Below are 27,689 nucleotides of genomic sequence, written 5' to 3' on the forward strand. Positions count from 1 at the left end.
GAAAGCCCCACCCATGTCGAACACACCATCACGTGCAAGCACGTGCCTTCCCCCACACTAACTTAACTAACTAAGCTACCCCTCCCACATAAGATTAAAAAGCTCCAGTCCCAAGCAACCTGTTGTTAGGTGCCCTTAAATAATTCAGGAAAAATTAAAAGACGAAAGAAAGCCAAGGAAAAGGTCTGGTTAAACGGCAGAATTATCAAGCAAGAAAGTGGGTTGCCAAACAGGGCATAATGGGAATCAGATCATGCTATAAGCAAAAAAATAAACTATGTGACATTGATGGAAAGATTACAATCACTAAACACTGCAAAGTCAGCAACAACAACTTCTCCTTCCTATTTTCACTTCTCCGTTTCCAGCCAAACCCCACAAAAAGGGAAAGAAAAAAAAAATGAAAGAAGGAATGGAATGAACAGAGAACAAACGCCAGTGTTGGCGTTCGAAATGAATTCCGTTAGCAAAGGCTCTTATTCTGTCGACCATTTACAGGCGCGAATCTTCCCAAATGGGAAAAGAATCACGGTTAGAGCAAAGAAATATTACATGAATTTCTTCAGACTTTTTCCCTTTTTGCTGGTGTCATTACCTTTTTACATGATATAATCATAACTAAAATGAACAAGACAATTAGACAACACCCCTCACCCCCACCACCGGTTTTCTTTCATCTGCCACCAACTCACATTCTTCAGAGGAGAAGGCAGGTCTCCGATTGGTGTTTGAGCTGCTGTTTGGCTTGCTGTTGAGACCAGTAAGCGTGGGCCGTTAGGACCCTATCCAGGAGTTCCTGGGGAACAGGCTCACCCCTCCTTTGCTGAGGGGATATTCTTGCCGTGTGCACCAGAGTTTTCCACTTGTCCTGCATACCCAACATTACCAAACCCCGCCGTCACATGACTTTTCAATCATACAAATCCAAAAGAAGATGGTAAAACAACAACCCAGATTGCTCTTTGGGGAAGATTCTTTAGCTATGGGTTATATGCTTTTTATACAAGATGGAAAGGAAAAGGGCATGTTGAGCACTGCAAGTAATTTCGTGTGAGACTACAACTCTCAGAGATTCCATGTGACAGTTGCTTTACAGATAAAGCTCCGTAACAGTATTAAAGTCAAAAACTATCTGATGATTTACCAGTTATGCAAGCAAAGACTTCTTGAACAGATAAAACTACTAGTCCCCTCTGGTGTGGGGCCTAAATATGAAGGAAGCCTTTTTATTTCTGGCGTCTTAAATAAAAGACTAACAGTCAAAAACCACGGCCAGAGATTTGCAGGATTTGAATGGAAAAAAGAAAGGGGTTTTCCTAGCAGGATGTCCAATATTTTGATTTCAAGGAGAAAAATGACAAACAAGTTCCCTTACCTTCAAATCTACATAAGTTCGGTGTTTTGCATTATCAAAAGCTCGCAGTTTCACATCACGCCACCTGCAGGATGGAAATATGGTTAGAAACTTGACATGCTGTAACATAAGACCATTTATGGAACTACAAAATCTGCACAGCCAATTCCTAACTGTATCCAGTCAATCAATGAATGGTAAAGGAAAAAGTTGGTCATTAGGAAAAAATTTGAGTCGTCTTTTGCCTTCACACAACTGAACATTGGTTTTAGCGGTTTTAGCCACTTCAATTGCAGTATCAAACAACTTCCAGAGTTGTGTTTCATAAAAAATACCTTCCAGTTCCAAGTTTCTCGACTGCTTGAACTAGTGCCTCCACTTCAGAAACAGAAAAAGGTCGACGAATTCGACGTTGCACAATCTCAGATCGCTTGGATTTTCGGTGCACAGGAACCACAGCTAGTGCCTCCATACTCATCGCAGGAACAGACACCAGCGCTTTAGAATCTGTTACACTTTTGTCAATTGACATATCAGTGTCAGGAGAGGGTGCTGAGTCATGATCACTTTCAACAAAGTCGCATAAATTAGTCACTGGAGGATCAGGAGAGGCATCAGAAGTTCCCTGATGAGCTACCGTGGGAGTGGGTGGGTACCTGATAACAGAGTACTAAGATATCAACTGAGCAGCTATTGTTGTAAATTATCTGGTGCTGTACCCAACAAAAAACTCAACCAGAACTTAAATTCATAACAAGATGGTTAATCCTAGCAATCAGGAGTCTTAAGACATAATAAGTAAAAGACCTACACTGGGAGTCAAGCTGGGCATCTGTCTTTATGTTCCAAGAGAAGCAAGTCAGTCCAATAATGTCTGAAATGCTGCAAATCTTTGTGAAAAAGGATTGGCAATTTGAGTAGTTCACATATTTCAAATTTTCCATAGGTCAGAAGATCTTTATTATAATTTGTGCAAGCATTTTTTATTGAACATAAATGCCTAACATTTTGTTTGTACGCTTTTCTGTCACATGTGACTTAGTGTACAAGTTCATGTTATTAGTTTGTCCAATATCTACAACATAATTGATTTTAATGGAAAAAAAAAAGAGTTTCGGGAAGTGAAACTCAAGTTTTAACTGCAAAAACCACCTCAAATGTAAACAAGTAACAGGCTAGGAAAGAAAGAAATACAACTAATTCAATTTCTGAAGGTAACAAATTAGAAGGCAGGGCACATTTGAATTACCTTTTTAGAGGCTGAGGTGTGTCGTAAGGAAGCAGAAAGGGATTATCTCCTGGACACAGGGCTTGGGGAGCTTGTGAAGGGTTAGGCTCCAGGGTAAATCCTAAAGCATCCATCTGGTCATCTTGAGAAATTCCAGTCTGCTGCAGGGTTTTGCTATCATCCCTAACCTTCTTGCCTCGAAGAAGCACACCGACACGTAGTCCGCCTCCAAGTATAGCAGTCACTGCCTCCATAACTGTCCTCTACAGAGGAATTATACAATATCAGTAAATACACAGTTCTATAATGCGTAAACGTAATATATATGTGCACACGTGTAAGTCGTAAATGAACAGCATAGCAATTACCCAAGTCCTGTGATCGTAAATGCAATAAGCATACAGAAAAATATCTAAGAAAACAAATCATAAATATTTCTTAGCAACAGCCCTTCTTAAAATAACTATCTATACACAGGATATAAACAGCTACATATTATGAGCAATAAATATTAACTTATGCCTATAACTAATAGGATGGTGAAAAAATTTCTTTCCAGAGGCGTAAAATTTGGAAAATATGGGTTCACGTAGTCTTGTTACACATCTTCCAAATAGCATGAGACAAGGCCTTAGTATGATACTTTAATCAAAACAATCAGAATGAAATATCAATATACCTTGAGGGAACCAACAGTTGCAGTTTCTGGAATCTCTATAAAGAGCTCTGGCACCCTGAAAGACTTGATCCTAAGCTTCACTGAGTAAAAGGAAATACATCTTCACATAAGAAATTCTTCGAATATCAGACACCAATCAAGTCAAAAGAGTACAAAAGAATCACTCCATCAAAGGCTCTCATACCGTGAGAATCCCTGGATTGGAATGATGTGTGTTGGCCTGCTACTGAAGCTGATGTGCCAATGCCTGTAAATGAGTTACCACTATTTAGCAAAGTGACGCAGATAACAGAAAATCCTAAAACTAAATAAAGATTAATATGAATACAAAACTAAGGGCTTTGAAGTAGACCTCCATGCAATTTGAGACCAGAACCAGAAGCATCACCGTTAATGCCCATCTGAGGTGAATCAGAAATTCTGTGACTACCATTTCCTCCTTCTGAATTTGATACAGAACTACAATAAAGAAGTTTCCTCTTTTTGAAGGGATAATTTCTTTGAGACCTCTGGCGTTTGTAACAGTTCCTTTTGTTGCGGTAAATGGGCTTTACTTCCCCATCTGGAAAAAAAATCATCCAAAATTGAATTCAATAGAATGCATCATGAAATTCAACAGCTTGATTAATGATAGTTCGAGAAGCAAGTTCAGAAATAGTGGAGGACCCACTATATTTAAACTGTAAAGCAACAACTTACCAACATTAGAAAGTCCATCCTCCTTCAATTTTGGGGTCACTTTCCAATATTTGGATGCTAATAACTTTCTTATTCTCCGGTCTCCAATACGTGGCAGGGGTCTGAACGACTTTGTCGAGGTGCTAGGTTGAGTGCACCCAGAAGAGTTATCGTCATCATCTCTACTAACTACTTTTACATCACCCCGACATAGGGGAAAAGAACCACAAGGAATATTATCTCTGCATGGAGGGACTTCAGCACTACTGTTTGAACTGACAAGTACAGAAGGTTTCCCATCCCAAACCACCGGGTCCTCTGATCCGAACATACCGGCCCCAGTATTGAGTATTGCCCTTCCAGTCTTAATTGGTTCTACTTTAATCTGTCTTTTAGTTTCATTCTCTAATTTCCGGTCATTAAACTCCCCGAATCCTGAGGAGCCTACCTCGACTTTGCTAGCAAAACTTTCAGTTTCATTCTTGCCATTTCCAATCACCAATTTCTCTGCACATCCAACCTTCTCTGAGCAATCAGAAGTTATAACAGAAGCAAGTGCTGAGCATGCATCATTCTGAGGATGTGGAAATTCCCTCAGGCTGTATTTTTGACCAGGCATTTGTGAGGAAAGCTCAGAAACAATGAAACTCGCACCCGAGTTTCCTTGATCACAAGGTTCTATTTTCAATGGTTTATCATCTGCATGTCCTTCATTTTTTACTTGATCTTCAGCAATAACACACTGCTCTTTTCCATTAGATGTATTAACAGAATCCGGAGATTTTTCTCCCTCCAGCAATAATTTGCCAGCTACTGTAGCCAATAAATCAAATGCGAACATTTGATTGTCTTCAACTTTTTTCCTAAATGAACCCCTCCTCTAAAACAAGTAAAAATATAATTAAACACATGTCAGTGTTTCAGATAGAAATAAAAAAGGAACAACGCTAACTACGAATGGTAGAATCTATATACCCTTGCCGATCTGGTAGCTCGGGGAGTGGCAGGGACCTGATAGCCATTAAATCCGTAATCTAACCTCTTCTGCAACACCATTTCTCAGATATCATACCAAGAATAACTCATCACCCTCAAAAACCAGCAGTATTTGACTGATCCTACAAATCACTTTGCTAAGAGAAACCAAGAGTGGTAGCCTATCCAAAAAGAAGAAGAAAAATTGCACATAAGCAATGAGTGTGGCAGTTTATTAATTAATATGAAAAAAAAAATTAAATGAAAAGCACGAAAGCCACTATTATGATCAAACATCATTTCTATTTTATACTAGCTGGTGGAAAGATATGACAAAACAAAAATTCTAGGAAAAATATCAGAATGGCCATCATCTCACAAACCGCCAATGCTACATTTGATCATTGGGAAATTGAATGAAGATAATTGGAATCAGGTAACTGCCACTCAAAACCTGAATTGTTACAAAATTCTAGCTTCTACCATTTTCATATCACCTGTTTTCCTTGGAAATCAAATTGACCCGGAACCAACTAACACCAGTGGGAATCAATTTTGACTTCTATTAGATCCACACCATCAGAAGTTGGTTGATCAATATGAATATAGAAAAACGAGTTCTAGCTCAAAGCAGCCAAACAAGGAACCCACAAAATTGAGTCAAAAAAAAAACCAGAGAGATTATCCACGATGACAAACATTATCATAATTTTGACGGCAATTAGCTTCCACATATCTAATTACTGGAAAATTGAGCAAAAATCACAACAAGCGAAATAGATGAGAGAGTCGGTATAGCTATATGCTTTAGCTGATAATTTTAAAAGAAAAAGGAGGAAAAAAAAAACCCCTCATGGCTATCTGATTACTGAACATCATATCCATAGATTTTATGCAAATCCCAAAAACAGAAATGAAATATTTTATGTCGTAAGAAGACAACATAATTTTTTTTTCAAATTACCACAAATCCCTGAGCAAAGATCCAAACAGTAGACTCTGAATAGCAATTTCAATTTCAGACATCTTTTTCATAAATTTGCGTGCAATTCAGACCAAAAGGTATATTAAAGATTCTTTTTTGGAGGAGGAAAAACGGTTAAAGATCTAAAACCCTTGCAAAACCAACTCGGAAGAAAAAAAATTGAGACGATCTAACAGAGAAAGAGAGAGATCCCAGTCATTTCTACCTGTTTTTCAAGAAGAAGAAAATCCGAACCTCGGATCGAATTCATAAGTAACCAAATTCTGAAAAGAAGGAAAATCCGAGAGAAAAACTTCAAAAAAGAACCAAAATTCCAAAAAAAAATAAAAAAATCACAAGAACTATAGCATCTTGAAAAAAGATAAAAATAAATTGCAAAATTGGCTTCTGTACTTGATCACCCGTTGCAAAATTCAAACTTTTCTTCGCTTCCTCCAACCATTTCTCACCAACCAAACGGACTCTCACACAAAAATGAAAAACCCCGACAAAAGAACAAAATTCCGAGCCAAAAAGAAGAATGAAAACAAAAAAAAAAAAATCAAAACTTTTCAAAATTGAGCAACGAGCAGCACGAAAATTCGATTCACCCACCTGTGCAGAACAATTTCCCTGTATGATAGAGCAAAAGCAGAAACCGTTGAAAGTAGAAATTCTGTTTCACCGAGCAAATGAAATTCACGACAAACGACAGGAGGATTTACAGGCTAATGTAAGATCGGACAATTGTCCGAGAATTCATGTAGAAACCTTGGCCAAAAAATTCGAAATTTTGTTCTCCCATCCCATTTTTCTCTCTCCTCCAAGAAAAATATTGTTTCGGACGCAACCTTTATTTTCTCTCTCCTTCTCTCTGTCCCTTTTCTGATCGCCAAAACCCTCTAAAAACCACCCACCATTTCTTAAACCCCAGCTCTTATACCATTGACTCCAGTTACCGGCCCTATCGGTAATTGGCCAGATGTTTACCTCTTACAGCCGGTTGTGGAAACCACCTAAAGACCTGTTCTTCACCTCTGGATGACCCACATCCGTGCCAGTTGTCTGAGATGTTGCCACGTGGAGAAGTCTTTTGGTCGTGTGGCTGTGTCTCCTATGCACGATCGAGTAAAGCGTTGGGTCACCCATGAGACTGTCTTCCGTAAAATTTTGTCACAAATAACATATGAGACGTGGCATTGTTTGAAATTTTTTTTCCATAAATTTCTAATTGAATTCTCCTCCCACGCGCCATTCACGTCATGGAAATATGCTGGTGTATTAGTTAAGATATTTATTATTTTTAAATACCAATCGCTATATAAAATCACTAATTAAATGTATAACATGCACATCTTAAATTTTATTTATTAATTAAGTTTATTTATTTTGTTGCATTTAATTATTAAATGAGTAAATGATTTTTTTGGAACATGTAAATGCTTTTAAGAAAATCGAACAATTTGTGGAAAAGGTTGGAAAAATTAAAATAAAATAAAAGCATGCGAAATTAATATTAAGTGCTCTTTAGTTTGGAAAGACGGTCGTTACTGTCACGTGGCTATAGATCTAATTCCAATATTTTTATACGCCTAATCTTATTAATATTATCCTATTTTGTAATTTAAGCAGCTTGACAAGGACGTTTTGGTCATTTAATAAAGACTAATATTATTTAACTAGTTTTTCCGATAAGTATGTTCAGGTTCAGCACCTTTTTTTTTTTTCAGTTATTAAAATATGTGGCCGTCGGTTTGAATCCATTGCCACATAGGATAAGTTTCTGATCCGACGTGGTTAAAGAGCGGGCCTCCATTGGTGCCTTTTTCTTAGTATTATCTCAGAATAAAAGACTTAAAAATAAAAAAACTATGAGCCGTGACGCCACTATCAAACATGACGGCGGCATGGCACCTCCGGTGAAGATAACGTTGACGGTGGTTTTACGTGGCGGCTGAGGAGCCAAGATAGTTAACGACGTTAGATTCGGAGGATAAGAGGCGGTGGAAGCATGAGGAAAAATGTAAGCGATTATTGAAGGCGTCAAAAACATGAAAATAAAACCGAAGGAGCTTTGAACGCGACGCCATCACGACGCTTTTTTGACGGTAGAACCGTCAAAAGAGTGTCTTGTTGTTGACACCTGTCACACGAAAAAACCGGCGGGCCGAACCTTAAAAAAAATGCTTGAATGGCACGTGTCGAGGCAGGAATGGCTCTCCACTGCACATCCTCTATTCACTCGCCGTTCCTTTTGCAGATGGTAGTTCCGGTCCTTATGGACAGTTGGCCAAGAGAGGAGAGATCTGGGCCGTCCAATATTTTTAAAAAAAACGGATAGATTTTTCATTTTATAATCAATGAAGTGAAAGTGAAACGGTTTGATAATTTCATTTGTTGGTTTACCAAAACGGTTTGAGAGAGAGGGTTTTAATGTGGCAACGGAAAATAAACTAACAAATGAGGTTTTAGTAGAGATTGGTTGAACCAAATTGGTGGGTTCATAAGTGGGAAACCCATGATTCAACAGTCTATTGGATTAAGTAGAGGGCTTTTTTCATATCTTGGACCTAAAAATTAGGGGAAGCCTAGTGAGGCCTACTTACTTGAAAGGGGAGGTAGGGTTGGTGAAGCAAGCTAAACTATGATTTCAATCATTGTATTGCAACTTTCTTCATTTGCCCTTCTCTTATATTTTAACTCCTACAATGTATGAACACCTTTAAATATCACATGTCATCACTGTATTCAATACAGAAGCAATTCAATAATTTAATATTTTGGCAATTCCAAATGTTTAAGGTCCATTGAAGATTGGTTCAGATCCATGTTTTGGCTATTAGAAGAAACACACACACACACAGATGCCCTTCCACTGGACTGGCAGTGTGTAATTCATCATGCAAGCTCCAGCTCACGCAAGCTAAGAGAACACGTGAAAAGGCAGCAATACTGTTTAATCATAAAAATATTTGTACATAATTTCTATTTTTCTTTTGGTATTTCTCCTATTTAAAACGATAATAACTCTAGCTATAAATGTCTGAAAGTGGAAGAGCACATGACCATTGGGTCGGTTTCATCTGGGTTTGGACTTTGGAGGAGAAAGAGAGAGAGAAAGAGAACCACCAAGACCCTTGAGTTAATGCTACAAAAATGGCCCCCAAGAAGCTGGAAAAGGGCTATATACGCAACTGTTTGGTTATTGGGTAAAATTGGTACAGCAAATCAATAAATGTAAAGATTTCAATGCCAATAATTCCCCATTACGTACATAGTCAACAGCTTGGCTCTATTTCATGTGGGGTTGTATTTATGACCTTCCAGAACAATGTGGGAATACCTTCTCCTTTTAATCTAGAATTTTATTTATTAGGCTAAATTTTCCTTGAAAATTTAGAGTGTAAATAAAAGGTCCAAGCAGACAAATTAAAAAAGTTATGGTTGAATTAAGAGAAACAGAGAGGAAGATTGAAAGTTCACGGAACTCCAAATGATTTCTTGACGTAAAAGCGACAATCGATATCATTTATTGTGGTCAAAGGAAGGGCATGGAGAGTACTGGCCTTGAGGTAGATGACAAGAAACCCTTGCAGATTTTTAATCTTCGGTTTTATTTCCTTTTTGGTTCGTTGGCACCTTTCAATAATAGAGACTCTTGAACGGAAAACAAAGCGTATGTCAGTTTATTAATGATTTTACTTAATTAACTTCTAATTAATAGATTAGCTTTTTGTATTGATTGAGAATACATGAACGAAATGGCATGTTGCTTCCTCATTTGGGATGCAAATAGATTCCTCGTTTGCCACAAAGTCTGCATCCCAATGGATTACTCTTGGCTTTCAAATAATTAGTCATACAACCCATTTTTATCATCTAATTAAAAAATTATTAAAAAGTAATTTCGTCAAAAAATTTAATGCGCGTTCAAAAGGAGAACATTAATCCAAACACGAGACCAAATTCAAGAAATTATTAATTTTTAGAAGCATGCGGGTAGGCATTATGGTTTATAGAAACCCTAGTGCCTTAGTTAGACAATCATGTCATTTTTGTCATAAATATGTACATGGAAAGAGAGATGATAGGTTTACATAGTTTTGTTACATTGCAGGGAATGGTTATGGACAGAGGAATTCACGTTCCCTATCTGTTTCAAGTTGTTGGGTTTTTTTATTTTTTATTTTCAAAAAAAGAAGTCTTTTTAGTTGTGTTTTTTTAGGCCAACTACGACCTCCTCTAGTCACAAAATTTACTTCCGAGGTCATAGAATAGGGGGGAGGTTGGTGGACCAGAATACCATAATAAATGACAGGCGTCACAAACCTGAGAGGAACTTCCCTCTTATGTTTTTCCTCCTTTGGCTGTCTCTTCATTATCAAATATAATCAAAGCGAGAAGAAAAAGGGAGGGGTGGAGAGTGCATCCAAAGTTTGAAAATTGGAACTTTTGGAGGGAAAAAGATGATTGAAAGGGCAATAATTAGTTTCCTCACTTTTGGGAAGTGCCTTACCCTGTTTTTTGTCCCCTTTTATCATAGCGTAGGGACGAGAGGAATGGGTCCTCTTCCATCTGTACCATTGGTTACCGTTGGGAGACGCAACCCCTGGTCCCTGGAAGTTGCCCAGTCCTATTTGGAATCTTATGTCTGAAATTATCAAACATACACTTTGAGATTCAAAGTTTCAAACTGTATAAAAAATTGAACGCTCTTCGCTAACCCCACTTCCTCATCAAGCTCAACACAAACAAACAAACAAACAAATATTGATTCTCTAGTTTAAATTTTGTCGGGGGGAATTTTTTTGAGCGTTGAAACGATCATGTAAGTATTTACGTTAAAATTTATAAAATTCTCAATATATTCTGAGACTCACAGGCATGTCTTCCCACTTTTTAATAATAATTTGAACTGGAACCTCGACATCCAACCGGTTCAAGGAAACAAGTCTCCTTATTTTCCTCTCTCAGATTCTGCTGAACATCAGGGGTATAAACTGAAAGTAATTTTTTGCAGCGGAATATTCTCCTGTCCTCAAGACTGATTTATTCACATCGATATTTTGAAGAGGATTGGAAGTTGGAACTGCCAATTAGGGAAGCAAACATACCTGAACTCAAGGGGTAGTTTCATGCCAACATTGTGTCAACTACACACCTACCATTGAAAATCCTCCAGCTTATGCATATGGTACAGAAAATAATAGTGATCCTCTAACACTAAGATGCACGTTGCAGAAATCTGCAGTCATACATGTAAATGACAAGTCGATTTCTTATATCCCAACATTTGATCGATGATGATGCATATAGTTGGATTTGGTCCCAAATGGAAAAGTTCTGATTTGAAAAATGGATTCCATGCGACCTAAATGCAAAAGAATTGAATGATTGGGAGGTTTCCCACATGCCAATGTACTATGTTATGCTTTTACAGTAGCAAGAATAAGCCATAAAACAGTCATACTATCATGTGATTTCAGAATACAAAGTACACAAATGGCAAAAGCTAACATTGGAGGAAAGAATCATTGTAAACTGCAATGTCGTTGATAACACAACTACAAGGCAGGGAGTGATGCAACTGTTAAAAAGGTTGGTTCAGCTGAAGAAGTGTTTCAAAAAGGCAATTATGGGGAAAAAAAATGCTGTGAACCATTCATATGCAACAGACAGGGCAGAGATGAAAGGAAAATCAAGGTAGGCAGTGATTTTTCAGAATGGTGGAACAAAAAGATAATGAGCAAGAAGAAAGTAAATCACTAGGATGCAATTCATCTGAAGAAACCTTTGGTACAAACTAATTGAGGTTGACTACAAGAATCTATTTTCATCATTCAAAAAGTTGTCAACCATGTAGCCATAATAAACTTGTAAACTTACTGGATCACCCAATAAAATTACCAAATAGGGATACAATGCACACATCAAAAGAGACCAGCTTCCAAATTAAGCCGAAATATCCAATATAATCCCACAAGCAAACCTAAAAACGGTATTACCTCATTCTGCAGACAAATTACCATACTGCCATGGGTTAAATTCAATTGATGCATAGTCATCCTTATCAATATCCCCAGAACTATCTACAGCAGCCCGATGTTCGGTGTATTTACCATTATATTGGTAGACTTCCAAATCACCCCAAGGTGTAGGTGTGACTTCCTCAGTAAAATCAAACCATCTTGGTGTAAACTTATGTCCCTTGGCCTCTCGGTTTCTCTTTTCTGCTCTTTGCCTCTCCTCCAAACTGAAAAGTAAGGGAAAGGTAAAGGGTAAAACAATGTACACAATTGAGTTCAAAGAAGAATCAACATTGGAAAAGATATGTAAGGACAAGCGCAATCAACATTAACTCACATTGAGCTATAAGATTAAAAAGCTAGAAAAATAATACTTGTTATCTATCATAGCTTCATATTAATAGCAGTTCATTATGATATAGCTAGTAGGCTGCTCGAGCTTGGCTTGCAGAATAAGAAGCTTTAAAATAGGATTGCAAACAGCTCACTTATCACATAAATAATCATGAGCAGGCCTTTAATCAAAGCTGATCTCAAGTTGCTCAGTTTGCCTTAAAAAGTGCTACAGCTAGCCAAGTAGTAGACTGCCCAAGCTTTGCCCAACAAATTAAGGAGCTCCAGAACTAGGATCGGTTTTTGGCTTTGTTCAGATTATAAAAAGGTTCAACTGATTTCAAACCACGCCAGAGCCTGATTTGAAGTTTTTTACTGGAAGTTTCATTAGGTTCGTCTTAGAGCCCTAGTAACTAATATCTTTTTAATTATTGTAAATGTTTGCATAAGCTTGCCACTATGTGTATGTCTGAGAGAGACCTGCTCTTTTCAGCACCAGCTTTTGATAGATCTCCCTTTTCAAGTGCATATCTATCAGGGCGCAAACGAGAATCTGATGCCAACAACTTCCTAGGAGCTGTGTCAAAGCTGTTTATTTTATGTGCAAAATGAGTGTACTGAAATTTGTCGCCCTCAGGAACATCAGCAACATGCCAAACCTGCAACAGAAAAGCAATAATGCAGTGATCAATTGACAATTTATCAGCACATAGTCTTTTTACAGCTTAAGTATCAGCAATGCATGTGCTAATGACAAGTTAGGCAAATATAAAGGATCCATTCAATTATAAATATTTCCACAGATGTTTGCTTATTTATGATTGGCAATATATCATCTTCATCACCAACAATGTTACATGGATTGGGTATGAGGTGTCAAGTGCAAGTGTGTGTCTAGGTGTTTGATTGTTCACATTTCATATTTAAGAATATGAAGTCTCAGCTGAAAAAGGATTGTAACTGGTGCTTGGATTATGACATGATAGAAGAGAAAAATAATAATTAGAAGCAAAAAATAACATATTTTTTAAAAACTCTCTTTCCTTTTTTCTTTTCTCCTTCATCCCTATTTAAAAAAAATTAAATCAAAATGATCAATAACCAAAGCAAAATAGGTGTATCCAATAAGGTTTTCCACATCCTTGTCATGTTATTGACATGGACATGTAGAATGAAGTTGAAGCATCTGGATATCACAAAATACCAAACATAAACTTCTTTTCTTTCAGGGGTATATTTCACAGTAAAGGAGGAGGGTACAATAATGAAATTTGGTTAAAAGTGGAAATATGGATTTGGGAAAAAAAAATACAGACAATCAATTTGCAAGAAATACATTGTTTTCATGCCTATCATCCATGAAAAGTGCACTAAAGACACAACTACTAACTAATTCTTAACAACGAAAGTTTCAATGGCAACACAAATGACATAGGGAAACCTATTGCAAATTTGGCCATATTACAGAGACTCAACCTAAATGACCCTGGTGGCTAATCAAACAAGGATACTAATCAAAAGTTTAAAAGTCTGCCATTTGTAAGCATTCTATATGATACCAGACGGTTTAACATGACAGACCATTTTATGCTAATTAGACCTCTTCATTTCCCAGTGTTATCATTAAAGAGGATTCTACACAAACTCTGGCTACTGAAATCAGAAGGCAAATGTCACTTAGTGTCATATTGACAAGTCTGTCTGATACACCTTAATTAGTAAAATATAATAATGTCAAAGATCTCGAGCTTAAATCAAACGGAGTGGACACAATCATCTTTTAACGTCACATTCAAAAAGATGCCTAAAGAAGGTTAATCCATATCACCCACAGGTAAAATACTAGAATTAATGTTCATAAGAGTCTGACAAAAAGCTTTACATTAGGAAGCATATCCAACTGATGTTCAACTTTTAGCTTTACTACAAGTTCGCTACAACAAGATTTCTACTGATATTAACAACATAATTAAGACACAAGCAACTCAAGAAATACATATGCTGAAACGTGGTGTGGTATGGTCACAAGAATCAATTCTTTAGGCATGTATTTGCTTGCATCTGGGTGTAAAATACATGGTGCCATATTTATTAGCATCAATTTTTTCTTGCATGCATGCATGTACTAGCATCTGGCTGCATTAGGAATTTTTGTGCACATGTCAAAGGGAGGATAAATGGTGTGTGCAAGCAATTGGGTTATGTCTATAGGACTCAACTATTTCCAACTTCAACTATGTAAACTCATCCCGACTTCATGCCTTCACTTTTCAATTGCGACAAATTGCTATTACCACCAATGACATAAATATAATAACAAGACCGTGAAAAGGGTTCAAATCAGTGCATGGCAGCATTCTAGCTAAAATATAAGCAACAATATTTGACTAGCACAACAACAAATAATGAAAACTAAATTCAATGAGATTAACCTCCTTCAGATCTGTGCCTGTAAGAGGCTCCCCTTCCATGTCACATGGTTGGTAACTCATTGACTCATTCCATTTCCCTGTCATCAATATTTTGGGTTCCTCCTCAGCATTATACACATATCCATCCACTTCGTAGCGACCAGCCCTACAACAAAACACAACTACAAATCAGACTACCAGTAGGCAGGGAATGGAATGCACATAAGCATATTACAATTTACAATTGCAAGGATGGTAATGAGAACTAATTTTGGAGCAGTCGAGGAAGAAAGAGAGAGAGAGAGAGAGATTAGAATTTCAAATTGAAGTACTTAGGTGAATTTACTAACAGTAAGTATATTGATAATCACTTCAATTAAAGTTAAATTTAACCAAATGTTCATCTCATGATGCCCTATCCCAAAATCCAGAGTATCAATTCTATCATGTTATTACATCAATACTACAGTATATTTAATATCCACAAGAGTGGATGCAACAAGTTTCCAAAAAGAAATAACTGGAATGAGAAATTTTGACATACCCAAACCAGCCACATGGTTGAAAATATAGCACAGCCTTGTCCCCGGTTGTCATATTGGACATTATCATCTCCCCTGGTGAATCACACCATGTCCGTCCAAAAATCAGGTTGTTAACCTTTGTGGGAGGTGGCACCAAATCTAGGACAACACCATCTCTTTTTAGAGTAACACGTGTTCTGCAAATGACAAAAAGTGAATCATCATATATGTTGTTTAGAATTTTAAAGGAAACAAAGCTTTACAGATGGAAAAATAAACACTGAGGTACATACAAGTGGTGCAATGTCACACAGACCCAAAACAAAGAGTAAGATAAGTCATCTAAGAATAAATACAAGACAACTTTTTCCCTCTCTCTTTCAGCAGAGAGAAGACATGGTAAATGAAAGAACCATTTCATTGGACCTCCATCTGACTCTAGAGAAAGATTTCTCATACAAGAAAGAAGGTGAAAAGTAATGGGAAACAGGGACATGATTCTAACCTTCCAACAGGATAGACATCCACGGAGTTCCCTAAAAATTTGGTTTTTAACTTTGATGTAACTTCATAAGTGAAATGCTCATTTTCAGCATGCCCAGCACTCATCGGAGGATGATGGCTGACTTGCTCTGAAATCAAAATGAATGCAGACGCATTACCATTATGAACTTTAGAACAGAGAAAACAATAATCATGAGGAAGCATCCTTCCATGAGAGAACATCCAGATATAATAAAAAGTTAAATAAATAAACCCTAGAAACATAATTTGACTGCTTGAAGCGTGTGTGTGAGTGAGTGAGTGAGAAAGAGAGAGAAAGAGAGATTTGATCATCTTGTAGGAGCAATGACTTGCATGAGAAACACATGAACCAGATGGGATAAAAAAAGAGCACACTTAAAACAATATATAAATAAAAATGAAATTTAAAAACCTAATAAATAAATAAAATAAAATAAAAGGTGCTCAAAAAACCTACTTGCTCTGAAATAAATGTTATTCCACCATGATTAGCCATTTCATAAGTCTCACCAAGAATGGGATTAAAAGGCTTCCAAGTTCGTTGGTAGGCATAATAGACAGATATAGCCCATGATGCTGCAATTAGTAACATTAAAGTTCCACCATTAACCAGATAATACATGTACGTATGCCCTGAAATATTTAATGCAAGAATATACTCACAAGCATACACCAATCGCATGTAAGGATCCTCGCATTCATCTGCTTTATCTAACAGGTGGGAATATTCCATTAACTGTCACAAGCATTCACAATTTGCAACATTTGAAACAGGCTAGAGACAATCTACCAAGATAAACATCAAACTTATACAAACTAGATGGCACATACTTCTGCCATTTTCTGAAGCATTGTCATTGGCTCAAAAATCAGAACTGGAAGTGTCACCATTGAGGTGACATCTGAACCTATATACTTTTGCATCATCTTCCAGTAACTGTCCCTTTCCTACAAGAAAACAGAACAAGCTCAAAATATCAGCACAAATAAAAAATACAGGATAAATTGCTAAAATATGATTTCATATCGGGTAATTCAAGACAAGATCATCACTGATTTATACAACCAGAAAAAAACTAGTAAGGGCAATGAAATACCATTCTTACTAAATAAAAACCTTAGTAACATAGCAATCTAGGGACAAGAAAGTTATAGAAACTTCCTGTAGGTTCATTGCCTTTGCTTCCATTGCAAACATAAGTGAAATAGAGAATCCTTTTTAAGTGTATTTATATATCACACAACACATATCGAAACCCAACATATGAATGAGGTCTGGCAAATCTCAAAATATTGGCTCATGGAATGGAGGGCATAATTATTCTAAAATATCTTGATAATCATAAAAGCAACGCAATACAATATCCTTGCAATTATTCCACTAACCAACTACATCACACTAAGTGACTGTACATGAGGCTGATAGTCTTCCACCCTCAACATTGGGAACCACTCAAATTTTTTAAGCACAAGTGAGACATTTACTCCAAACAGAACTTTCTTCATAGCATTGGTATGTATTCAAGTACTAATCAATTCACCTAAGATCCATAAAACTAGCCATATTTTTTGAAGAGATAAGAGTTATAATATAGACAATGATACATAACTGGACCTTCTATGCAATTTTATCTACGATCCCATCAAATTATATCAAGAGCAGAAGATTATATTTGACAACAGTAACACAAATGTCACGTGTGAATAAGACCTGTAAATGAGCGTTACCACTTTAAGCTAGGCCTAGCATAGACCAGGCAGCAGTCAACCTAGTTAAAGCTGGGCTTAAATATTCTTTGACAGGCAACAAGAAGATATGTGCATGTGTGTGTGTGTGCATGTATGTGTAACTAAATAACAAAACAGAAAAGTGCCTGTAACAAGGGCGCAAGAAGTACACACACAGTATATGATGCCAGAGAAATAGGCAAGCAGAAGAAAGAGGGAAGGCACAGAAAAACAAAACCCTTCACCCCTCCCTTTACTCAGAAGTAATCCAATCTACAAATTCTATTATGGACAAGGGATTCAACAAGCTCCAGCAACCTCACATGTAGATCATTTATTTATTCTGCTATTTTGGATATCAGATTTTTACCTGATCAATTCATGCTTTCATCTATTCTACATTCTTTTTAAGCATTCTTTTATTTGTATCCCTCTCCATAGATAGTTATATACCCAAACTTACATCCACAAGAAAATATGAGTTTCAGTTACCTGCCTTTTCGTGCCCATCGAACACTGGATTTACACTATCCAACACTCTGAAAGTGCTAGAAATAACAAGGCAGTCTCAAGTAGCTGACAAACTAGCCAACAAAACCAAATGACCAATAATGATCCGCAATAAATCAAAATGAAGGCAGCACAAAAGTACTAAATCCAATGACATTAATATTCTTCACACAAGTCAATTGAACATCAAATACAACCAAGAATGAATTCAGGGGTTTAAATAAAATACTTATGTAGATACATACATACACAGACACGAGCATAATAGAAGAGAAACCAATTATATCTACAATTATGGATAGTATTTATGACCCATAACTTGATCCACAGTGGGGCCACAGTGTCATCTTCAAGGAGAAGGTTTCCACCAAATCTTATATAACTAAGAAAACACAAACAAGAAATCTATATATCCCAAAACATTAATATTCCTTGCATAGGCCCACTAAGTGTCAATAAAATAAGTATGAATTCAACCATTAAAAAAAATAAAAATCTAATACAAAAGGTATTAAAGAATGGCAAAGCAACATGCCTCCTCCTTCCATCTTCCTCTTTGAGCTTCTTCTTCTGCATCTTCTTTGCCTCCCTCTGGGTTTATAACTTCCACACCTTCATAACCAAGCAACCTAGACGTAGAGGACAAAACTTAAGCATTGTTTATAAACCAGATTCTCAGCCACAATGCTTTCTTAACAGCATATATAATATAACAAAGATGACAACAAGATCAGAATCACAAGAAGGTTACTAAATAAACAAATGGAGTTTAAAATGAATCAATAGTACAAGGGCCACAGCCAAGAGTGGCATGGTTATTGTTGGAAAAGTAACACGGGGCTTGGATTGGAGACTAGGTGCCGATATGAGCTGTTTAAATGTTGCAAGATCAAATGAATCTGTAGAATCAGATAAAATACATGCATAATATTAACTATGTGCACATATATACATTGAGAACATGATTTTGAAGACTTTCTTCCCCATTCTTTCGAAGATTCATTGAACAACAGTGCTATCCAGAAGAATAATAATTATAACATTGTCGGATAATCACCATGAGCACATCCACGATTTAAATTAATTGAAAGGACTAGAGAACATAAACTCAAGGTTGTTCCCACACCTATTAATAAATTAGCAGAGGTCATGGCCTCAGGGATTGCACAAGCTGTGGCCTAGAGATTAAAGGATGTGCTGGCCACCGCTATTACATGCAGAGTTATCACTAGTAAATTATTAATCAATAACACATTTTGAAGCTCCACCAACAACAAATCCATAATATAAAATTTGCCTCAGGAAAAAAGGCATTTTTTAAGGAAAATATTAAGTTGAAAATCAAATATGAAGTGATGAATTCTAAAAATGGTATTAAAGCTATAGAGGAATGAACAGAACACCTATAACAAAAATTCATTACTGGTAACTTATTCAACAATTAAGATAAATCGACAAGTACTCACGCCATCAACATCAACCACTGCAACATACAAATAAATTCGAAACAAATAAACTGAAACCTTTTAGCTAGATCTAGAGCGATGGAAGTCAGACAACATCCCTCAATTCTTCAAAATTCAGAAGCCTTCTTTTTAGTAGTTCCACCCCAAATCTCCAATCCATCACATAAATCACTCAATTTTTTAATCAGAAGATCAAGCCAATTCTAAGCAAAAAAAAACTGTGATTTTCAACCTTCACAACCTAAAGTGAATCAAATGAAAACCAAGTTTACACAAACCAAACAATTCACTTGAAAACGATGAGGACGGATAAACCAACAAATGGAATAAAGTAAAATAATCATAGAATAAAAATAATGCATAATCCGTACCCGTTGACAGATCTGTGCATGGCGTTGCCGAACATGGACAAGCCGGAAGTCATTGCGGCGAAAAAGCCCTTACTTTCGTTCTTCTTGGGACTGCCCATCGCAATTGACCTCTAACTCGATTCCTCTTCCTAAGATCCAAACAGTTTCTGGAAAATCGAGAGAAGATTGATTGAAATTAGAGAGAAATTGAAACCCCAGATAGAGAAAGTGGTGGAGAGAAAGGTGCGACGACGAAGGGTGGAGATAGTTGGCGGTTCTGAATTTCGAGCGTTTTCGAGCGTTTTTTGGGATGCGGCTCTTTTTCTTTGAAGGGTCGACGACAGAGTGATGGCTGTTCTGGGAAGTATCAACCACGTGCAGAAGAGGAGCGTGAAATGGAATAAAGGGTTCCGCGGGGCGTATGGGCTTGGGTTATTCTGAGTTTGAAGTCGCGTTCCATGAAGTTGCATGTGGGCCCGTGTCGTGCCCCTTACACTTGACTAACGTCCACGAAAGCCTGGTCATGAATTTCAAAAAATTTGAATTTCATTTACATCCGCCCGGAGTTGTGCTCAAGTAGATTCGACACAGAGTGGTGCAAATATATATATATATATATATATATATATATATATATATATATCTTTCATTCATTCATTTAGGTAATCGGAAAATTAGAATTAAATATGATATTTAATTCTTTACAAAAAACAATATAAAAAAATAGTTGTGAAATCATTTATAATTATAAATATATATTTATAATAGTGAATTATTACTTTTTAAAAATATAAATTATTTTTAAAAAATGTATAAATTATTAAAAAAAAATTGACTCCTGATCAAATATCTCTTTAATCTACGCATCATTGAAAAAAAAATTGTCATTTTCTTATTATTGGAGATTTTATTTAAAGGAATTCATTTACATGAATAACAACATTAATTAATTTAAGTATTGATGGAGACGTTACAAGGAATCAAATTTGATTTCGCAATTGTTTTTGAATGGAAAGATAATAAACTACATGTATTGCTTTCACACTTGGAGTACTTTCACTTGTGGCATTTACTAATAAAGGGAAAAAAAGGAAAATAATTAAAATTAATTTTATATCTGTCAATTAATTCCCATAATCAACTTTAAATTCTATTTAATTAGACTAATCTGAAATTTAATAAAAATATTACTGATTATAAAATTTTTATTTTGATTTATGCAAATTTTCATATAAAAAATTAAAATATTAATATTATTTTTTTAAAATTACGATTTGATTTTAACTTTAACTTAATAATTAGAACATAAGATATTTTAATATCTTAAATGCAGGAGGCTTGCTTGACCAGCGCAAACCCACGAGGACGAAGGCTAAATAAATAGACCCAAAAACAAAAAGGGAAAGAGGAAGTGATGGAGGCATGTGGTATTTTGGTGCATTTATGGAACAGTGATGAGATCACGTGCATTCCACATAAGAACCAATACATTACACGATCTCATGCCTCAGCCCCAATAATGTCACGTCTACGATATACTACAAGTCTACAAGTCTACAACTAAGCCTTTTTTCCTGTATTTTATTTATTTTTTTAGCATTTAATTTATCATATTGCTTCTTTGGCACTTGTTCATTGTCTGCTCTCGGTTCCCCAATTCAAAACCCTAACGTCCACTGATCTTCGCTGTCTCCCACCAATCGCCGCACAATCCACTCACATTTTTGATCGATTGCTCTGTATTTAATCGTTTATTATTGAGATTTTTTTTCTTTTTTTGAGGATTTTGCGTTGAAGATTCACTATGAAGGAAGGGAAGTCGGTAAAATCTAATGGTCAGCAGCACCACCACCACCAGAACGGTCACTTGTCTCCGTTCAAATTCGCGAAATTGTTAGATCCAGAGGCCTCTTGGGACAAGGTGAGGACTTTGATTTCTATTTTTTTTTTTTTTGTTTGCCTGCCGAGAAAACGGTGGAAAGGGGGAGAAAAGAAAGAGTGAAATTTTGGATTTTTGGAGCTGATGCTGCTCCGGTTTCGACCTGTTATGGCCATCTACGTTTTTAAGGATTGTTTGGCCCTTTCTTTGAGAAATTAATTGGAGGACGAATGTTATCTGTGTGGGATTTCTTTAGTGGATCTGATATTGAGCGTGCGTCACACGGGGAGGTGTTGGTGGGATAGCAATGTCGAAATTAAACGAAATTCAGCCAGATTGCATCTATTTGAAGTTCTCAATTAGCAGTTTTTCATTGAGCAAGCTTTTATGGATAACTCTTGCTTCATCCTCAGTTTTTAAACTACCATGAAATAGAAAAATGTGAACTCTTTCTAACGTTACTTGCAAATGATTTATTAACTTCTGAATTTAAGCATAATTTATTTACCTAATCCACTCATTAACTCCTGAGTTTGAATGGAATTTATCAATTGAATCTATAAGTTTCAGATACCTTCAATTATTTAATATTAAAATTATGTTCGAGGGTCATCAATATGGCCTGTTATTGACACAATCTTAAGTTAGTGATTTCTACACTTTTTCTCCCCTGCAGGATCAATTGGGCGACGCTTTGCACTGGATTCGACAAGCAGTGGCTCTCGTGTGTGGGTTACTATGGGGTTCCATACCATTGGTTGGGGGCATATGGATCATCTTGTAAGTTGATGTTTTTATGCCTTAAGCTGTAGTATTATTTTAAATTTCTTTTTACAGTTCTTACGTTCTATATTTCTGTGATGATATGCATGCAGACTTGATTGTTACTACATATAAGTGAAGCTTTGATGACATGAATTTAAGTGGAGAACTATTTCTGCATTGTTTTATACATTGTTTGCAAAATATTAGGTTACCATTTTAATATTGTCATAGGACGCTGCTCCAAAAGTTAGGCATGTTCATCCACAATGAATGGCATTGGACATGTTTGAATGAATACTTAAATGTTTGAATTTTTGTTTGTTTTATGGGACCTCGATAAACACAGAGCTTCAATGTTTGTACTTCTGTTGCTTTAAATTTTAGCCTCTCAAAAACTTTTATGGAACTCTTGTGCAAAAATGTTTTCAATGGCTGCTAGCTCCAAGCAGTCTTTGCATATTTGAAATGACTACACATTCATCATGTCGTGGTTGAATCAGAGAGGTATGTTGCAGTTTGATTTTCTCTTTTTTGATAACCAAGCAAAGAGTATATTTATGATTAAAAACTTTACACCCAGGTACATCTGTCATATACAAAGGATAACAAACAAAAGGCATAGCAAGGAGGAAGGAAAACACAAAAAACTACACTCCCCCCATCTAGATCTCACCCAACCGACATTGATCGTTCCTCTTTATGCATCCTAGTCCAAGAAGCCAAGCTTCTCAAGAAGGAGCTCTTCAACAATTGAACCAGATGCTCCGCATTTTTGAGCGCCCTTCGGTTCCTTTCCTTTGAAATTGCCCAAAAAATACACAACTCAATACCTGTGTCTTGGTTTGATATAGAATTGCAAGAGGGAAAATTGATTAAGTTGCATATCCTGTGTTTCAATGGACTTAATCTTTACTTGATGCCCAACAGGAATGAGCATGGACTTCCACCCCAACTATGTTATCGGAAATACTTTGATGAAATACCCCACTCTGCATAGTTTTCATATTGGGAGGCAATAGATAATCTAACTTATTGACTTAAAATCATAGGGGTTGATAGAGTTCAATGTGATAGATTCATAAATCAATTGGATAGCATTGATTCTCACTGGATAATATGGGTTATGCTTCTCTTTTATAGGCAGACAGAGAGTATATATTGAGAAGCAGCAATCAAGAAGAGAGAGAAAGAGGGGGGAGAACACCTGTACATGGAGTATATGAAGGATGGAAAATGACTATATGGAAACAAAAAATTAATGAGACCCTGTATAAAAAAAAATTGTTACACCCTAACAACCTAGACTAGAGAAACAGGGAGCAAATAAAAACATTTTGAATATTGTGGTTATTAAGTTTATTTTAAGCTTGGTTGTGACTCGTTTAAGGAAATGTTTATGTATGCTGCTTTGGCACTATGAGAGTTGACCTGTACAAAAGTCCAAATTATTTGGTGGCATGGACCCGGGTTGTCCTTTCTATCTATATATTTTTATATGGAATGTTGCTTTGAAAGTTTAAAAAGAAGAAGAAGAAGAAGAAGAAGAAGAAGAAGAACCGTTAGGATGTGAAATTTTAAGTTCCTGTAGGTGTCTTTACCTTTATTGCAGCTATGTATAGAAAAGCTGATGTAATTCCTAGTCACAACATTCAATGAAAGGGCCTTAAGATGGATCTTCATGTTTGCAACAGTAATGGAGCTTCATCTTTCTCCATGAAATTTTTTTCAATTACTTTGTTATTGCTGTCTTTTGTGGTTTCATCAATAATTCTCAAACCTCCTTATAGAAGGGGGAAGAATAACTGGAAGATTGGGTTACCGATGCTGAGAGCTGGGAATCGAGAGGAAATTGTGAAAGGGGAATGCATCATCAATAATTGGTGAAGAAATTCACTTTAGATTTTCGGTTTTAGTGCAACCAATTTCCATAAACAATTGAATGAACTATCATAAATTTGAGAGTAGACCACCCAACAAAAACTGGGAATGATAATAGTTTTCATTTAACCAACTCATAAAAATGGACACTGGAGCTACATATTTAGTCTTTTCAGTTGTTTACTAGTTGAATGATAACTCAAACATAAACTCTGCATAGAAATTCTTTAACCTAACATAAAGAAAGTATTGTACGATGCTTTAGGAATTTGAGTTTAAACTATAAAACACACTGTTCGAGGTTTTCTTATTCTGGGTGGAAAGATTTAGATTTGCCTGGAAGGAAATAAAATGTCATTTTAATTTAAATAAAAGCCTTTTCAGACTAATCCCCCACTCCACCCCACCATAAGCTTTCATCTTGTCTTTACGTTGGTCATAATTTGCCTATTTGATATTTGGATTTTGCAACATCTTCAAAGAACATTACCAAATTCCATGTGCTCTTAATTCATTAATGGAATTCCCATAACATTGTGGAAGTTGGAGCTTTTGCTATACCTCTTTCTTTAAAGGTTCTAGATAATATAGTCTGGTCATGTGCAACAAAGACTAATTGACTGGAACATGGTGTGCTCCAAGGATGATAGTGGCTTGGGTATTTGAACTTTTGGTTCTGATGAATATATTGGAAGAGTGGCTCCAGATATCTGTTGCGGAAGAGTGTCATTATGGAAGAAATTGGTGTTATGGAAGCATAGGCGTGAGTACAATGTATGCTGGACCGAGAAGTCCAAAGAAGTCATGTCAGGAGACCTAAAATGCTATTAAGAGTGGATTAGATCCATTTACAGAGGCGGTGGGGCTCAAGACATGGGAGGGATGTCATATGAAGTTCTGGAAAAATCTTTGGTTTGGAAAATACTTTTAATAGAGGAATTCCTGAAATTATATGGATTGAGATCCAAGAAGCCTGTGTAGGTGATAATTGTGATCAGGGAGGGTGCAATGTTGTAGAATGTAGCCTTCATTATAAATAGTGGAGGAATTACTGAAAATATACTGGATAATGGTTGACCAACAAAACTTGGTATGTGGATGGAGGTGTGAATTCATGGAAAGTGCAGTTTCTTAGGAACTTTTGTGGCTGGGAATTAGAAAGTGTAGTGTCTTTCTTTGAAGAATTATACCATAAGCCTTACTAGGGATTGGAAAGCTGAGTAATTTTGGCAGTGGAGCAACAATGATTTATTTGACAAAATCTTATATTGAAGTATCAATTACCTGCACTGCAGAGAGGAGGATTTTTTATAAAGAGGGTCTTCATGGGCAGTGGTGAGAATAAGTGTTTGACTGTTGACTAGTTGATTAGTGGGAATTAGGATCATCCCAATAGGTTGATTAGTAGCACTGAATATGGATGCATTATGTACAAGGAGCCTGTGGCAGAGATGGCATATCAGTCACTTCTTCTTCATCATAAAGTGGCATTAGATTTGTGGGCATATTTTTTCTTTCCTTTTTCTTTTTGAGGTTCCTTGGTTTTATGACATGCCCCACTTTCTTAAGGGCAGATTAGCTTTCTTATTAAGTGTTTTGGGATGGTTTGGAGTGGTTTTGCATGAAATCTTCTGTTCGTGTTTAGACAGGGAGGAATTACAGAACTTTTGTGCATACCGTGTTTAAGAGAAATCGTCTTTGGTTAGGGACCATTGTCTTTGGAGGCAACCCCCCTTGTTCATTCTTTTGGTAGGGACTGATTTTTTAGGAATTCTAAATTTTAACAAAAAGGAAAAGGCTTTTGTTAAAGAAAAAAAGATCCCTCTCGCACCCCATACCAATGGGGTGCTTTATTCTTATTCCTTATTTTTGTAGGGTCCTCCCCTTGTTGGTTTTTTTTTTCCCCAAATGTAACTAAGCAACTTAGGCCCTTTTTTAGCAGAAAAATTCTGCATTTTCTGCTAGTATCTGTTGGCTCTTTTTTTCTTTTTGAATGGTTTTTGTGAAACTATCCTGTTTGTAAAAAATCAACTTTACGCCCTGGTGATGGTAATTACATATCAATGTTAAACCCTTCTTCTGTATGACTTGCATTGATCAACACATTTCTGTTTGCAGATTCTTGCTGATATCCTCTGGAATAATATATGGTTATTATGCAATAATACTAAAGATTGATGAAGAAGATTTTGGTGGTCATGGGGCCCTCCTCCAAGAGGGGCTTTTTGCTTCTATAACGCTCTTCCTGGTACTTATTACCATATCTCGGTTATTTGTCGTTGGGAATCTTTCTTGTTATGTATGGAGTGAGTAATGAATTTTTGCTTAGTGACTTAACCCCTTCTTTGGTATCTTCTTATTCAGCTTGCATGGATTCTGGTATACAGCTTGGTGCACTTCTGATTGGCTGGTGGCACCAACTTGGTTTCCATTAGTAATGGTTGAATGACGTGGGGCTTAGTGTCATGAGCCTTCATTGCCTATGCCCTGAAAACAACGAGAAAATGTCATAATTGCCATTGTTATTGTTTTCAACTCCACTTTGTTGATTGTTCAACACTCAATTCTGCAGAGCAGGAACCTTTCAATTCATGGTAAATACTAGATAGATGTTTCAATCACCGTTAAATTCATTCCTGCAATCCGCAGGTTACAAAGCAAAAAATCCTGTGAGCTTAGACTGGTTTATTCATCTATGTAGTAATCTCAGAGGAAACTGTTTTTTAAAAAGCTACTATTCGCGGCTTGGAGGCTTTTTTGACAATTCCTTTTTTGGGGGTGAATCCTATAGTTTATCTGCTTCTGTTGTTTATTCACCCTTTTTTGACTGCAGGTTTAAATTTGGTTAAGGATGTGCGAGAATAATGCACTGCCTGAGCTATTTATGACATCTCTCTGTTAGTGGAAATTTGGAATTTTTTTTTTTTGTCTCCAACCTTATTTTCATTTTCTTCACATCATCTTCATCAAATGGTGGATTTTTGGATTTTGTTTTTCAATTTTAAAAATGAATTTGAATGGGCTCAATCATTTATTTTTATCATCATCGCATGTTTCTTGGATTCTGGCGGTTTTCTCCTTACCCCACACGTGGGTTCTCTGGCAATCATGAATTGCTATGTGAGAGATGAATTTTCCATTCCTTCATTTTCATCTGAATTTTCTGGATAAATTTTAATTTTCGTATAAAGGGTAGTATGGATTCTCAAGGATTTAATTTATCTGAGTTTATTTTCTCGGCGACACAATTTCAACCAATATATATCTGTGCATGATCTTGTTTACTTATTTTTATTTTTCTAAATGTTTATTTTATTTTATTTTATTTTATTTATGCATCCCTTAATTTTCTTATTTCTATTTTTTTTTTTCCTCCAAATGAGGGATAAGGCTGTGTATAAGGGGTCGGGTAAAAA

The 27,689-nt window shown here is 36.3% G+C and overlaps 3 protein-coding genes across 6 annotated transcripts; 1 reads left to right on the forward strand and 2 right to left on the reverse strand.

The window, feature by feature from the left end:
• Window positions 1-237: 237 nt before the first annotated feature.
• Window positions 238-6,784, reverse strand: LOC117916286 (telomere repeat-binding protein 5). Of its 2 annotated transcripts, XM_034832240.1 has the most exons (11): window positions 6,494-6,784; window positions 4,915-5,096; window positions 3,961-4,819; window positions 3,614-3,823; window positions 3,446-3,508; window positions 3,262-3,341; window positions 2,604-2,845; window positions 2,166-2,190; window positions 1,690-2,024; window positions 1,376-1,439; window positions 238-868 (listed from the first exon to the last, which is right to left on the reverse strand). In XM_034832240.1, exons 2-11 carry the CDS (start codon window positions 4,993-4,995, stop codon window positions 698-700), a joined length of 2,130 nt encoding a protein of 709 aa, XP_034688131.1. In that variant the 5' UTR covers window positions 4,996-5,096; window positions 6,494-6,784; the 3' UTR covers window positions 238-697. The 2 variants fall into 2 exon arrangements, with proteins under 2 accessions (XP_034688131.1, XP_034688132.1); XM_034832241.1 differs by lacking the exon at window positions 2,166-2,190 and having other exon boundaries at window positions 1,690-2,010; window positions 6,494-6,783.
• A 4,837-nt stretch (window positions 6,785-11,621) lies between these two features.
• On the reverse strand, window positions 11,622-20,144 carry LOC117916377 (oxysterol-binding protein-related protein 3C). 2 transcript variants are annotated; one of them, XM_034832342.1, is made up of 10 exons: window positions 19,773-20,144; window positions 18,471-18,564; window positions 16,529-16,645; window positions 16,361-16,433; window positions 16,155-16,273; window positions 15,678-15,799; window positions 15,193-15,369; window positions 14,670-14,814; window positions 12,718-12,896; window positions 11,622-12,131 (listed from the first exon to the last, which is right to left on the reverse strand). In XM_034832342.1, exons 1-10 carry the CDS (start codon window positions 19,868-19,870, stop codon window positions 11,885-11,887), a joined length of 1,371 nt encoding a protein of 456 aa, XP_034688233.1. In that variant the 5' UTR covers window positions 19,871-20,144; the 3' UTR covers window positions 11,622-11,884. The 2 variants fall into 2 exon arrangements, with proteins under 2 accessions (XP_034688233.1, XP_034688234.1); XM_034832343.1 differs by lacking the exon at window positions 18,471-18,564 and having other exon boundaries at window positions 19,773-19,859.
• A 1,120-nt stretch (window positions 20,145-21,264) lies between these two features.
• Window positions 21,265-27,037, forward strand: LOC117917149 (respirasome Complex Assembly Factor 1). 2 transcript variants are annotated; one of them, XM_034833397.1, is made up of 4 exons: window positions 21,315-21,672; window positions 22,307-22,410; window positions 26,392-26,521; window positions 26,638-27,037. In XM_034833397.1, the coding sequence occupies exons 1-4, from the start codon at window positions 21,556-21,558 to the stop codon at window positions 26,674-26,676; spliced, it is 390 nt and encodes a 129-aa protein (XP_034689288.1). In that variant the 5' UTR covers window positions 21,315-21,555; the 3' UTR covers window positions 26,677-27,037. The 2 variants fall into 2 exon arrangements, with proteins under 2 accessions (XP_034689290.1, XP_034689288.1); XM_034833399.1 differs by lacking the exons at window positions 26,392-26,521; window positions 26,638-27,037 and adding an exon at window positions 22,976-23,519 and having other exon boundaries at window positions 21,265-21,672.
• Window positions 27,038-27,689: the final 652 nt, after the last annotated feature.

Source organism: Vitis riparia, chromosome 6, assembly GCF_004353265.1.
Source record: "Vitis riparia cultivar Riparia Gloire de Montpellier isolate 1030 chromosome 6, EGFV_Vit.rip_1.0, whole genome shotgun sequence".
Lineage (NCBI taxonomy): Eukaryota > Viridiplantae > Streptophyta > Magnoliopsida > Vitales > Vitaceae > Vitis > Vitis riparia.